The 15,431-nt window shown below is 39.4% G+C and overlaps 1 protein-coding gene across 2 annotated transcripts in view; it reads left to right on the forward strand.

The window, feature by feature from the left end:
- The window catches only part of RAB3C (RAB3C, member RAS oncogene family), a 121,482-nt gene that overhangs the window by 96,472 nt on the left and 9,579 nt on the right, over nucleotides 1–15,431 (forward strand). For both annotated transcript variants that reach the window (XM_014268993.3, XM_005489767.4), the window contains exon 4: nucleotides 5,134–5,258. In XM_014268993.3, coding sequence (XP_014124468.1) covers nucleotides 5,134–5,258 — 125 coding nt within the window. The remainder of the gene's footprint in view (nucleotides 1–5,133; nucleotides 5,259–15,431) is intronic.

Consider the following 15,431-nt stretch of genomic DNA (forward strand, 5'->3'; position numbering starts at 1 on the left):
GAAAAAGAATGAAGCATATGGTGTACACTGAAGTGTAAAAACACTTGGCTGTATGAAGGAGACCTCAGACTCACTCTGTGGAAAAGCTGGCTTGAATGGGAAGTGTGTCAGTGTCTTCACAGACAAGGAGAGTGGGAAAGGATTCGTGGCATAATTCCATCATCTGAAAAGATGTCAATAACAGAGCTTCCCCTTACTATCCCTGTCTGCATTAGGGGTTTGAGAGGGCAGTGGTGTGTCTTCCCATTTCACAGGAAGGAGACTGGGGGAAGAGGGAAAGAGATCCTTCCTTGCTTCAATTACAGAAGGAAAACAATGTCTCCTGACAAAGCTGGAGAGCAACCCTTCCTGCTCAGAGAGGCATGGACACTTGGCACACTCTTTAGAAAATAAAGGCACGAAGTTCACCTGGGGACACTGAACACTTTTAGAAACACCTCCAAACTTATAGTTGCTTCTCTGATACTGCCTCTTACCAAATAAATAAACTGAGAAAGAACAGATAACCTGGGCTCCACCTGAGATCCCACCACTACCCTGTGACCTCTAGTAAGTCAGCTAAAGGACTTTGCAGTGACCATGCTGTAGATAAAGACAGGAGAATTATTTTAAGGACTAATCAGTGCACTCAACAGTAACTTTAAAAAAAAAAAGTTTGATAGAGGTTTTTTTAATGTGGTTTTGGTTTTCTAGAAGTTTTTTGCATAGGTTTGGTGTTTTCTTATTTCTTTTTCCTGGCAAGATGATGCACCCCAGTTCATTGAGTATTCCTTTCATAAATCAAAACATCAGAAGTACAACATGTTTCCTGAACTTGCTGGAATAAACATTATACATAGCCCCCTCTGGAGCATTTTGGTTAGGGTGTTTGTCTTGATGTTTGTGCATGTGAATTACTACATAATTAATCTAAAAGTCTGTAAAATCAGCCTCTCTGTGGTAGGCAAGCATCCTTGGAGGACTTGGTCCAAAGTATGGTGAATAGATTGAGGCTATCTGAAAGTTCATATTCCTGGTATATTTACGCCATGAACATGTCTTTACTGAATATATTTGCTTGCCTTCCACATGGTCTGTGGGTGAAGACATCACAGGTTATATGAATATTTGCCCTGGACATTGGTGAGTTAGTAAAAAGGCATGATCTGAAGAGATATTCAGAGTAAACTCAAGATATATCGTCAGTGGGTGCAACCTGAAATATATTGAGTAGTGGGTTGAAGATCTATTCCCAGCAGGCCATGTTCACATAACTCACAAACATACAGCACATTTATATGCATATATACATGACCACGTACAAACATATTGCAGACAAAACCACCTAGGACCCCCCAGGGTGCTCCCACAAACACCAAGAGCATCATCATCCTCACACTCCTCCCCTCCAAAACAGTGCAGCATCAAGATCCATTCATGAGAATGTGTATCTGTGCAGGCATACACATTGTGGCTCCCTCCATCATCTGGGCTCATAACCTCAATCTGTCCAGTAGCTGCCCCTGGATCCCAATCTCCTCAATTTCTGGCACCTGGAAATAAGCCTCCAGTATTGACTTGCAGTGATGGGTTTCATGCTGGGATTTACTTGGAACAACCCTGAAAGGGACCTGGATGTGGTGTCCCAGTATTTTTCTGAGTCTTAATTTGGTAATCACACTCCTGCTCCACCAGGATAGTGTACATAGGCTTTGGATAATCTGATGTTTCCTGCAATAGGCCTGAGAGCACCCAGGACCAGGAAATTATTTGGGCTCTCTCTCCTGCCACAAACTCTCTGTGCTTCTTTTGGATGCATAGATAAGCTTTTATCACCTAATCCAATGTGAACAGTCTGGTTTCCACAGCAGTGACATCAGAGCAGCTCCCCCATACTGCTCTGTGCTATCTACCTTGTTTTGCAGCATCTCAGCTGCCTCAGCCAGCTGGGGCTGCATGTTCCCGAAGCCGGCTCTGTCACACTGCACAGCATTCCTTGCAAGCTGACCAACAGCACACACAGGCCCCTTGCCATTGCTGCCTGGGAAGTTATTTGAAGATCTCTCTGTTTTAAGATAAGCCAAAAGCATTACTTTTGTCTGCATTCAGCTCTTTTTTGACAAGGGGCTGGTAGAATTGCAGTACAGTGAGCACAAGCATGCTGTTGATCATGGAAAGCAATGGATCATTGCACTCCTCCATTAATCTGCCCCTCTGGAGTCTATACATTATAAAAATTCAAGCATGATGCAGATTGCCTGCCTACCATAAAACTAGAAAGAGAAACATATACAGGGTAAATTACTCTTGACATACACCAGGTCATGAAAGTGAACAAGAAATGTCTTTTTCAGCTTACTGCAAACACCATCTTTGCCTTTTCATGTCTTCAGTCTTCCTCAAGCTGAAGTTCTTTACAAGGACAACAGTTTGTGTTTTGGACTAATCAGAAGCCTTGGTCATTTGTTTCTTGTATGCAAGGAACAGCAAAATCTCTTTTTTTTTTTTCAAGTGACCTATGTGTTGGCTTTGGTGGAGAGTTGTGGGAATCAAAACCTACAGAGGCCAATAGTGGAACTATATGTATAAAAGCAAACATAACAATAATAAGCCTATTATATCCTTTGAATCAAGCATCTGCTGATGTGGTGTTGGGTGTGAATACATTTGACTAATTTTCAGTCTGTTATATTTCTGCTCTACTGAGTCGTTTGCAAAATATAAGCCTTCGGATTTGTTTGCAGGGACAAGATCTCTTCTTGTTACTTAAAAAAATAACTAGAAGATGAGACAAAAGCAAGATAGATTAAAAAATGTCTATTAATAAAATAAGTTGCTTAAGTAATGAGAAGAATTTAAATGTACAGATTTGTAGTTGTAGAACAAATAATCTGGCTGCAGTAAAATGAAGGGACCTTACATTCTTAATGAAAGAAACTAATGTAAAACTCTGGAGGCAAAGTCTGCAAAACATGGCTGAATGAATGCTCTTTACAGTTGTGTGATGATATTTCTTCAGGCTGTATTTCTTCATCAGTTTATTCTATTTCAACTTTACAGGTTATGTAAGTAATTCCTTAATAAGTAAAGCTTAATATCTTTACTCTATATTTTGCTTTCATAATGTATTTGATTTCCTGCTGACATAAAGGGAATAAATTGGCTCCCAACTAATAATTGTTCAGAGCTAAGCTCTTTTAGGGTCCTTAATGGACTAACATACTCTGACATTTGAGGTACTAGTATTTGCAAAGTTGCTGTGGTGACAAATGTAGTTCGGGTTCAAAATCACAATAATAATTCTACTTTGCTTAACCACTCAGCATGATTCCAAAAGGACATTTCTGCTAAAATGAATGCATGTTTTCCTTTTTTCCTGAGAAATGGTATCTTTAGTAAAATATAAGTGTATGGGGAAGTTTGACTTCTTTTTGGTCACAGTACCCTACACCTACTCAAATTACTATTAAAACATTTAAAATAGCACAGTGAAGAAAAGATTGAAGAAAAGATCAGGTCAGGCCCAAGGGAACAATCTGTAGAACAAAAAGTCTGGGACTTGCCTCAACTTCTTTTCGGTTGTTGTGATAAAGTAAAACATTCCTAAAAGCAGTGATTCTTCCCTTTAAATTTCTCTGCCTGTCACTGCAAACCCATCAGATGTGGCCTAGAGGGTTTTTTTTCATTCATGCAGGGAACCTGTAGGCAATGGCATTGGACCCAGGGTCACAGTGATAGCTCTAGCAGCTTTTGCCCATGGCCATCCCTCCGGTTTTGCAATAAGCAAAGCCAAATGAGGAGATGTGATACATTTTGTATCTTTCACTAGAATCAGTTGTCAGACTAGATTAGAAAAGATCATGATATTTTTTAATAATGTAAGACTTTGCAGACCGGGGTCTCAATAAGTAGAGATGATGGCTGTGTTATGAGAAGGGGTCACTAGTAAATGTACCAATGCAGACCAGCTTCCAAAATATTTAGGTGACAGATTTTTGAAGCTATTTCATCTTTTGTCAAAGAGACTTTGAGAAAAAAAGTCCATCATATGCCACAGGATCCCTTTCCAGGGTGTCCTCTCATAACCATGTAGTTGTAGAAGTTAGTTTCTATTCTATTTTTTCCTAAGCACCCTGTATTGTCCAAGGAGGGAGGGAGGGAGGAAATGGTGTGGGACAGGCTGGCAGAAAGAGGTATGCTCTCTGTTTTTTTCTCTCTCCATTGCTCATTGATCCCACCAAAAACTTCAAGCCTAGAGCCAGACTTAGTCACTAGTTCAAGACAAAGCCTAAGTGCTTGGAGGAAGTTTCCTGCATCCTGTGTCACCATCAAGGGCACATACTGCTCCCAGTCAGAAAGTGGTAACCAACAGCATCACTCTTGGCTGAGCCAGCAGCTTTCCTTCTACAGAGAAGACCTGGGTACCAGCAGAATGGTGGCAGGCAGAAACTGACAGGCACCACGAGTGTGGTTCCAAGTCACCCATTATTGCCCCTGCTCAAAGAAACCACTGTAAGCTGTTTACCACCAGCACTCATGGTCCCTATGGTGTTTTAAGGCCTCAGACACTTCCATTCAGCTGCACTCATGGCTAAGGCTTGTACAATTTAAACAGAAGGTAAGTCAGAGTTCAAACTCAGCCTCTGCCCATGGCTCAATGCACAATGGAAAGGTTGCTGACCTTCTGGTAGATAAAAGACTTGCAGAGAAATGTGATGGAGAGGAAGACAGACTAGCTCAGAAATTTTTGAAGTTTTCCTGCTGAATTTACATCCTGATCTCAAAAGTAAAAGACAAGAAATTAATACATTGTTGATTTTCTTTCAGAGCTCTGTTTTTAGATTGTAAGGTTTGTATTAAAATGTGAAAATGGGAAAAAATATAATCTCTTCTTTCTAAAAGTAAAGGAAGAATGTTGAGGGCAGGAGAAAATACTATTTTCAGTAAGCAAAAGTAAACCCTGTGTTGATACTATCTCTGTAACAGTAAAACCTGACAGATAATCCTTAGCTTATTTGAAATCTGCAATTAAACAGAGTCATGTTACCCTGGTTGTCAAAATCAGTATTGTCTCTTTTGTCTTTTTGCAACTCTTCCTGAAATTAAGGGGAATTTGCTTTGCTTTGACTCCTTTCTCTCCCTTTCTCTTTTAAGGTCAACTCAAATCAAAACGTACTCTTGGGATAATGCCCAGGTTATTTTGGTTGGCAACAAATGTGACATGGAGGATGAACGGGTAATCTTCACTGAGAGGGGAAAACATTTAGCAGAGCAGCTTGGTAAGAAATGACACAACAAAAGCTTTGTGGTTGTTTGTGAGAATGCAAAAATTAATTTAATTTATCGCTTACAGAACTTGCAAATACTATTCCTTTACATTCATTGTAAAGGAATAGTCACACACTCCTTCCCTTTTATTTCTACAGCCTTTTTGACATGGAGCAAGAAGACAAGTAAATCAGAAAACCCCAAGCAATGGTGTTTTTTTCCAGTCCCCTCAACAAAAAAAAAAAAAAAAAAAAAAAAGAGAAGAAAGGAGATATTGCAGAAAAAGCTTACTAGACCTTTTTGTAACTTGAGTGGATTTGGGTTATGATTAGCAATACCGATAATCCAGAACAGAAATATGCTGCTGTCCCACTGCTAACACTTCATCCACTGATCTACTGTTCATTCACAGAACTGTAGATATGGACTTGTTTCATAAGGTCTCCTTCTGGGAAGCAAATTCTGTACACACAGAAAATTGCCAAGCTGTGAGCACCTTTGTTGTTTCTGTTTCTACACAACAGTGTTATCCTTTCATACCCCAAAATGTTTTTGGAGTGACACTGGTCAAACTTTATTGGCAAATCTCCAGAGCATCATTGTAATACTAATACCTAGGCTCTTTTTTCCTTCAAATTTCCTGATCTCTGGAGAGTAAGCTCAGCAGGTGTGCAAATCAAACTCTGGAATTGTTAGAGGTCAATTTATGTACAGGGAATCATAAATTATGGGCATGGATTTGTTATTGTTTTTAAAACTCTGTGTAGTAAAAGCTCAGTCAGTAAAAGCTGGTCAAAATACGTGTAACCAAGATCTCCTTGTCACTATTCCTATATAGGGAGGTAGATGAAAGGATGTTTTAATTGGGGATCTAATCTCATGCTGGTGGTTCTTAAGTCATGTATGTTCATAGGTCAATGATCTTATTTTTAAAAAAATATTGTTTTCCACTTGTACAATTACTTTTCCTGGTAAACAATTTTATCAGAGTAACATACCTTCCTATTGAATCTGTCTTAATAAGTGCTGCATATGTGTAAAAGAACTTCTTGAATGAATATGTTAACGATTACTGTAAGTTAGTCTTTGAAAGATGGCAGGAAATATTTAACAGAAGGTTATATCCAGAAAACTTACCAATATTTGTAAAGAATTGAGTTCTTAAACTGATTGCAACCAAACCATTAACAGAGGATATTTATCTTTGCAGAAATACCTGTCATATTTTTATATATATTTTTCTATATATGTTCTTCCCATTTCTGATGTTTACTCATTGCACTAGGAGATAGGAATATATATTCATTGGACAAAGAGATCCCAAAAATCTAACTGTATACTTTTACCATTAATTTTGACAAGGTGCTGAAACATTTAGCAACAACCATTAATTTTCACTATAGAGTTTGAAATTTTTTTAAAGTCACAAAAAAATCTGAATTTCTATGCCTTGAACCATATTCCTTCAAAAAAAGAAAAATAACGCAATGAATTGACAAGGCATCCACAAAGTCATAAATTTATCAAGACAAGAAGGAACTTTGCATGTTTTACAGTCAGGAATCCTCAGATGTAATAACCAATGCTTGAAAAGAAGAAAAAAGGGTAATGAGATAGATAACAAAACTCATGTTTCAGGCTTTAAAGAAAATTCTAACTCCTGGGATTTAAAATTCAATCTTTATAGAAGAAGATTATCCTCTATTTCCATATTTATCTACTCAGGGGGTTTCTTTTCTCAGATATATATCCTGTGGCTATCCCAAGGGTAGATTAATTGTATTAGATAACTTGTGTCTCTGATCCAGTCATTTACTGTACTCAGACTGCACACACAAATGTTTACATGTTTCCTGTACAGCTACAATAATTTATTAAATCTGCCCTGAGAGTGGGTGAGGTGATGTCAGGAGCAGCAGAAGACTTTTCCTTAACTGCAGTAAGTGCCCTGGACTTGCTGGCTGGTTTGGAGGGCACCCACTGTGTTACACACATGGGACTGTCTTTTGTTTCTCTGGCAGCAAATTGATAACATCTCTTACAGACAAGTTTTAAAGATAACCATATAGATTTTTCTGTCCAGGCAGACATTTTAAAACTGAGAGCCCTTTGAACACAGTGTTGATCACAGACACAAGCCAATAAGATTCATCAGTGCTGTACAAAAACTAGGCTGTGACACCTTCTATTCTCAAGTGCAGTTTTATTTTCAGCCCTTGTTTATTTGAAGTCCCTAAGAAAATGAACACGTGCACCTTCTGGGGGGACTGTTCAGAAGGTCAAAAAGAGCACTGGGAGTTTAACTCTCTGGACAACATGGTGTTCTGTTGAGAACAGTGTTACTGGAAAATGGAGACTCCTTTTGGCTCCTGACCTCTCTGAAAAGTGTGGCCTTAAAGTTCAATAACAAGGTGTAATCATTCATTTCTTTAAATCATTGTGCTGGCTTTTTTCTCAAGTGCAACCCAAACAAGGAGTTTAAATGAACCAACAATAAATCTCATTACTGTTGGAGGAGGTCTGCTGAATGAGACAACTGCCCTGTGGTACATATGCATACCTTTTCATGGCATACTCAAAGTTCACAAAAGAATGAAGGAATAGTTAGGAACCCAGATCTGACCTTGAAGAAAATTACAGAATCTTTATGAGGACAGAATCTGTCATATTTGCTTTGAAGATATTTTTTAAATTTATTGTTAATAACATGACACTGGCAGTACCACTATGGATCCTAGCTACAAGCAGTGTTGTAGGTATTTTGTAAAAGATGTGAACTGGCAAACATGCAGTGATACTTTCTCTGACCATAGAAAATTATATTTGTGGTTGTCATGAACCAAATGCAATACATTTATATTCAATAGGCCTTTTGTAATTTTTTTCTGTGATTTGTACAATGATGTCTTTGAAGCCATATAGAGTCATACCACCCACAATATCCTTTAAATATGCGCAGTTTATCTGTTATCTACTGCTCCTTTGAACTGGCCCCCTGATAGTTTAATTTTGTTTTTCTTCACTGTTATACTCTTACAAAGAGTATACAATTGATTGCTATTACCTGCACTGTACCTCTGTGGGTTTCAGAGAACTCTGTCATATTCCCTTTTTCTCCATAAGGTAATTCCCAGAATATTTAATTGTTCCAGGCATAAAGACACAAAGACATACATTAGTCATTCCTTATCATCCCATTCAGTACTTTCTTAAAGTGTTTTTTTTCAGAAATCAGTTCATGGTTGTTTAACACAATAGCATCATTAACAGGTTAAGGTTAGAATGAAATGAAAAGAGATGAGAGCAAATAAAGTCACATAACTTTTCCTCATATAGGTATTATTCCAAGAATGTGTAAAAATGTGACAAACTAGCCAATAGAGAGAAATAATTAATACAAGTAATGACAGCAAATGCATTTAAAGAAGTTTCTTCACTAATCACTAGCAAAAAAGGGTATGGAATGTAATTCTTATGATATTTTCTGTCTTCAGGAATATTTGCTCTGAGCAGTACATGGATTGGCTATGGAGTGAATAGAAATATAGTCAGCATAAATTTACATGCTTTAAAGCATTTTAGCAAAACAAGAGTTGGAACTTCCTGTGAGCAAAATGCATGCACTCTTGCCAGCTGAATTGCTCACACAGTTTTCTGAGATACTGCTCTCATGCCTTTCAGCAAAACTCATACATTCATGCAAGTTTGGTGTCAAATGTCAGACAAACATTTGACAAAATGTCAGAAGAGAAATAAAAGGAGTCACAGGTGGCTTGATGTCTTCTTGTTTCTTCTATCCACAGTCTGTATGATATAGTGATATTGTAATCTACATTCCAGCTAAGAACTAGCAAGGAGAGGTGTGCACAGGCCTTTGAATAGAGTCTGAATAACTGCACAGGGAAATGGATAGCTGCATTTGCAGTTTGACATAAAGTTTTTCCATTTATTTGGGGCATTCTACTGTGCCGGTTAACTAGATACATCAACTTTTATGTGTTCTTTGGTTTCTCAGGTTCTTCTTATTTTTTGCCATCCAGGATCAACCATGGCTGGGGGCATTCATCATATCTAAGTATGCCCTAGGTTGCACTTGCCTGTTTTCTAACTTTATCCTGGCATCCTATTTCTCCTAGAGGCCAACATCCAGTGTCAGCAAACAAAATGAAATGTGCTCACCCTTTCTGGGTGAGCTCTCACATTCTCTTCTGCAAGGGGCAGTAGAAACCAGGCCTCACACCGTATTCAGGGAACCTGCAAAGGCCTCTGAATATTATGTGTGTCATGGTCAGCAGTGCCTGTGACTTCAGTGCACCTTCACAGCTTGTCACTCAGAGAGATGGTAATTTTTTACATACCTTATCTCCATATTTTCTCTTCTCATTTGGGTGACCCCCTCCTTCAAGTCTTTCCTTTCCTTTTCCTTTTCCTTTTCCTTTTCCTTTTCCTTTTCCTTTTCCTTTTCCTTTTCCTTTTCCTTTTCCTTTTCCTCTTCCTCTCCCTCTTCCTTTTCCTCTCCCTTTTCCTTTTCCTTTTCCTTTTCCCTTTCCTTTCCTTTTCCCTTTCCTTTCCTTTCCTTTCCTTTCCTTTCCTTTCCTTTCCTTTCCTTTCCTTTCCTTTCCTTTCCTTTCCTTTCCTTTCCTTTCCTTTCCTTTCCTTTCCTTTCCTTCCCTTTCCTTTCCTTTCCTTTCCTTTCCTTTCTTTCCTTTCCTTTCCTTTCCTTTCCTTTCCTTTCCTTTCCTTTCCTTTCCTTTCCTTTCCTTTCCTTTCCTTTCCTTTCCTTTCCTTTCCTTTCCTTTCCTTTCCTTTCCTTTCCTTTCCTTTCCTTTCCTTTCCTTTCCTTTCCTTTCCTTTCCTTTCCTTTCCTTTCCTTTCCTTTCCTTTCCTTTCCTTTCCTTTCCTTTCCTTTCCTTTCCTTTCCTTTCCTTTCTTCTTTTTTTTTCTTCCTCTCCTTCTTCCTCTTCTTTATTTTTCTTTATTTTTCTCATTTTTCTACTTCATTGTTTTTTCTCTCTTTCTTTCTCTTGATTCCCAGTGCTTTCACAATAATTTCCACTAAAAACAAGAACAAAATTCTTACTTCAAACAGAATCATCCTTCCATGACTATTCAGTTTTCAATTTGTTCTTGGCTCATATATTTGGGTAGGTAATGGTTTTGCCAGGGAGAAAACAGACTGGATTGAGCTGTGAATACATATCTTTAAATTAAACCATTTAGCATGCCAGTAAGCCTGAAAGTGGGGCATTTGTCAGTGTTGGTGTCGGGTCCTACAGAGGGTGCAGTTGTGGTGGTCTGACCCAGGCTGCAGGAGCAGACCTGCTGCTGGGATGGAACAGGAACAGGAGCGGGAATGGTGTCTGAATCCTTCCAGGGCTAGGGCACAAGGCAGCAGCCCCCCAGCATCAGGACTGGGGTGCACCTTCACTGGCCAGGAGTGGAGCCCTGGGGAGTAGCACGTGCATTAGGCATCTGTGGGCATGCTGTGTGTACGAGGCAGCTGTGAGTTTAGGCACTGAACTGAAGAGACATTTTTAGTGCTGTAATTTTGGCATGTAAATGAGGAAACAAGTGGGAGCTGACACCTCAGCACACACAGTTTGCTAGAACAGCGAGTTCTGTTTTGCCTCTGTGGCTGACTGGAGGCTGTGGTGCACAAGGCAGGGTCACCCACAGCTTAGAGAGCACAGACATATGGCTGCATCTAAATTTGCATTAAAAATGAAAATAATTGGGTTGTGCTGCAATATGCTGGTTCAAACTTCCATCCTGCACTGTTTTTTAGCTTTTTTTTAATGGGCAAATATTAGTTCCAGGGAAAAGAGACAGACTGACAGCACTGACAAATACCAGTCTTCTGTTTAGCTACAACACAGACAGGGTATTGGCAGAGCAATTACAGGCTCCTGTCCCCAGGATGTTCTTTTACTGAGAGGAAAGCCAACCTGCCATTGCTTTCAGATACTGGGAGCTGCATTACAGCCAAGTTATTTAATAACAATGAGGAGCAAGGGTTTGCTCAACCCGTGTCTCCTGTAAACACACACACAAAAAAAATCTTTGCTAGAAATCTAATTAAGTGCCCAAATGCACTCATTTAAAAGGTATCTGAAAATGACAATCAAAATCAATACAACTGGAATTTATATGAAACCTTCTGTTCTGAAAGACTGGAAAAGAAGATGTTAGCTAAAGCATGACCAGTAACAGCCCCTTGGGTCTCCCCATTCTGCCATAGCTGAAAGTCCCACTTTAGCTTTGTTTTTGTTAATAAATTCAGCCATCCTAAAGACTGGATAAATAGCTTAGCATTTCTGATAATAATGTTTATCTTCCTTTTAATTATCTATTTTGAATGGTGATAGAGCACTGCTCTTTACTGGGATAGTATTAGCAGAGTACTGTTCTGAGTCTTGACGTTTTTTAAATAATTTTCTGATCATAGCCCAGCACTTGGGCTTGTTAGGACAGCAGAGATCCCATCCTATTGATCTAGAGAACAAAGCACAGCAAACCAGAACTGCTGCCCTGCTGCCCATAACCGGAGAGTTGCTGATGTAGGAGATACTTTGAAGAACAGCAGTTGTCTCCAGCTACTTTCAGCCCAGTTCCCTCAAGAGAGGTGACCTTTCAGTCATACCATGTGTGTCCTTTCTCTCCTTGACTGAAAAATATTGACAGTTCTGAGGAAGAGGACGTCTGAGCAGAGAAGAAAGGTCTTGCAGTTGCCTTGACTGACAGCCTGTAATGTGAATGCAAAACTTATTAGATACTATTCATAGCAGGCAGGAAGGTAAGTGCCTGCCAGTGCCTGCTCAGAGATACCCACAGGATGCAATTTTAAGAAGATAAGTCCTTATTAACACCTCTCTTTTATATACAATGATATTGTTAAATTATTAATTCCCATGGCTTCCTGGAGGTTGCCTTTTACACCCTGCTCTTACCAAGGGAGCAGCTTCCTGCATCCATTTCTTGCTCTGATGCTGCTGTCTCCTACTACTCCTTACAATTCTGGATTGAACCAGACACTGACAAAAGCAGCACTAAGGACCACAGCTCAAGCTTGTCTTCATGAAAATTTAGAAGGATAGTTAGTGAGGGAACATACCCTTGTGGACATCTGTAAAATGTGACATATGGGCTGATAAATTAAATTGTCTTTATTGTAGAAAAAACACTCTGAAACCAAAATGCCACCTGATCAACTTGTGAAACATCAGCATAGATCTTGTCTGTATTGTCTGCGGAAATGTTCTTGGTTTGCTGTCTAGCCTATGCTCTTGATGTCATGTTTTCTCAGGAAGATGAGAGAGTGCAGAATGTTCTTCTCTTTGCATATGACTGTGCTTTCTGGGCGTTTTTCTTTCCTGTGTTTTGAAAGCAGACATAAGCAAGTGTTAATGAGCAGTTATGAAGGAGCCTCTACAGAGCTAGCACACATGTGAGGCAGAGAGGGTACAAAGTCAGTACATCTGGCTGTGTGTATGATTCAGGAAAGCCATCTAAGAGCTCTGTGTGCATTGTAGATCACCAGGAGAACAACAGAACCGTGCCAGTGCCCTGTCTAGCTCTGCTGCTGTAGTGCTCTGTAGGAGCTGCCAAGAGCTTGCCGGCCTTCTTTGAGTCAGTAGTAGGGAAAGAGGGAATCAGCAAAGGAAAACAGAATTAAACCCAAAATAAGCATTTAAAATATCATATTCCATGTTCCATACACTTTGTACATATGTTCAGGCAACACTTTGGTGTATTGGATTTTCTGAGTTTCAGCTCTGTTCTCCCTGACCTACCCACTTACCACTTGGGCTTGTCATGTCTTTACAATAATCTCCTCTGCCTGGCCTCATGCCCATCAGCAGTACAGATCATCACACGTGGTGGGAACATGGTGTTCTTTGAGCTCTGCTTCCCTGGGCAGCACCAGATAGCTGCCTCACTTCACACTTATACCCTCATGGAAAATATTTTATCTCAATTAATAATGAGCAGTGAAAAACAAACTTGAAAAAAGTACTAGAAGTCATAGAACTTAGGCTGTCATACACAGGGATTTATGAAGCTTAGGGTGTTTAAGAGCCATTAGTAAAATAATTGCAAGATGAGTCAGTAGAGAAGGAGGTGCCATGGGGAAAAAAAGATCTGCAAAATATTCCATAAAAAAATGAAAACAAACAGAATTCTAGCCTTGATTCCAAGAACACCCTGCTAGGAAAAATTCTGTATAGCTCCTTGAAACTGTTCCACAGTCAAGGTTTTGGTTAAACAAACAAACCAGCCAAAAGAACCAACCTAATTTGTTGGGGGACCTTGCACAAGGTAATACTCCCATGAGAAATTGAATCCCTTGCCCAGGACAATCAGTGGCTCTTTTGAGTGCCTACAGGAGCCTCTCTTGCAAGGGTCTTTGTAATGGCATCTTTGGCTACATCAGAGAGATTCTGAACTCCTGTTCTGCTGAAGTTTTGCAATCCTGCTGGTCCTACTTGCTCAGTACATACCACAATGCTTTGACAGTGATTACCCGAAACTGCACAAAGATTTTCTTAACTTCTTAATTAGCTTCAAAAGACTCTTCTGTGTTACCATGTCTGCACCTGTGAGAACAGTGTCTTACCTATGTGCAGCTGCATCTGTTTTACAGAGAACTGCCTGGAAGGAGCTCACATGTATGCCCCATTCTCTTCTTGGGAAGATGGATGTTTATTTGCACATTCAAGCATATAAAAAGCACCAGTCATAGGTCTATACACAGAAGGAGCTTTTTGGGCTAATAATGTTCAAAATTCCCACCCCTACAGTTCCAGTAAAGAATATAGCATCAGTTTTATTGTGGAGGCAATTGGGTGCTCAGCCACTTTCTCTCAGGTCTGTCCATTGCTTCATCTATGCAGCAAAGCCTAGCCTAGCAGGTCCAGGCAATTAAATGTCCAAATTGATGGAATACCCTCATAGCCTGATATCCAACTACATCACTGCTGTGACTGCAATTTTCTTCTTATATTGAAATCATATCTGAAATTCCATAGAAATCTCCAAAGTATTTTATTTGAATCAATTATTTTGTGCTTGACACTCTGTAAGCCTCCATTTAATCTGGAGAATATGTGCCTTATAAGTTTCTCATTATGTTCTCATGCAAAACATCCTCACCAAGATAGTGGGCCTGTTTTCTTGATTTTATCCTTGTTACAGTAGTTCCTGACATAGGCCTCCTCTCTGTGACTGTTTTCCTTTCATTTTCTGCTTTTCTCTCTCTAGATCTCTTACCTAGATATCATATCTGCTATTTCATTATCATCTGATGAGCTCATTATTCTATCTTTATAACTGTAAAAACTGTTCCACTCCCGAATGTGCTTTAGATTCAGTGTTCTTCCTATCATCTCCCAAGCTTTGGTGCATCATTCCCCCATTGTTATTCAACCCTTCTGCCCTATGATTCTGCTTGTTCCTCTATGGAACGGCTGCTTTCCTCCTCCTTCCTGTGGAGAAGACACTAGGATCTGTGGAAGGTTCTTGACTGCATTGCTGGGCTGGGGCTGCATCTGAGTTTCAACACAGCATACTGAAATTGTGGACGATCTTCCTTTCTCCAAGCAGCTCCCAAATGATCTGAACAGCTTTCTGCTGCATGGAGCTCTGCGGGAAGGCCAAAACCACCAACAAGTGATGTTACACAGCCTTTTCTCACTTTCCTTCTAGTTTGGAACAAAGGAAATGTGCAAGCAAAGCTTAACTAAAGCAGCATTTTATAGATTAAAACTATATCCTTGTATCTAATTTTTGTTGGAAGTCTTTTATTATTCACAGTTTTCCTGCTTTGCAGTGAAATATGGAATGGAAAAGTTTTTATGGCAATGTATTCTCATACTGGTGAGCTTACCCTTACACTTCTTCCTGATACTAACAGAAGTCATATGACCAATTAAATCCCTGTACAATATTGGTAGCTCTTGTTATCTAATCTCCCTATGAACACCAGCTTTTGCCAGTGCTTAGCTCCTATATATTAAAACATTTTAGTGCTTCCTGACACTTTGGTACAGCACCTTACATAAATTAAAAATACAAAAAAATCATTCAGAGCAGAGTTGAGTTTGTACATTGCTTATTACTTCTGGCTGGGTTATCATGTCAAGGTAAATATAATTATCTGCAGTAACTCTAGTGTAGAGCTCAAAAAG

The sequence above is a fragment of the Zonotrichia albicollis genome, chromosome Z (assembly GCF_047830755.1).
Source record: "Zonotrichia albicollis isolate bZonAlb1 chromosome Z, bZonAlb1.hap1, whole genome shotgun sequence".
Taxonomy (NCBI): Eukaryota; Metazoa; Chordata; class Aves; order Passeriformes; family Passerellidae; genus Zonotrichia; species Zonotrichia albicollis.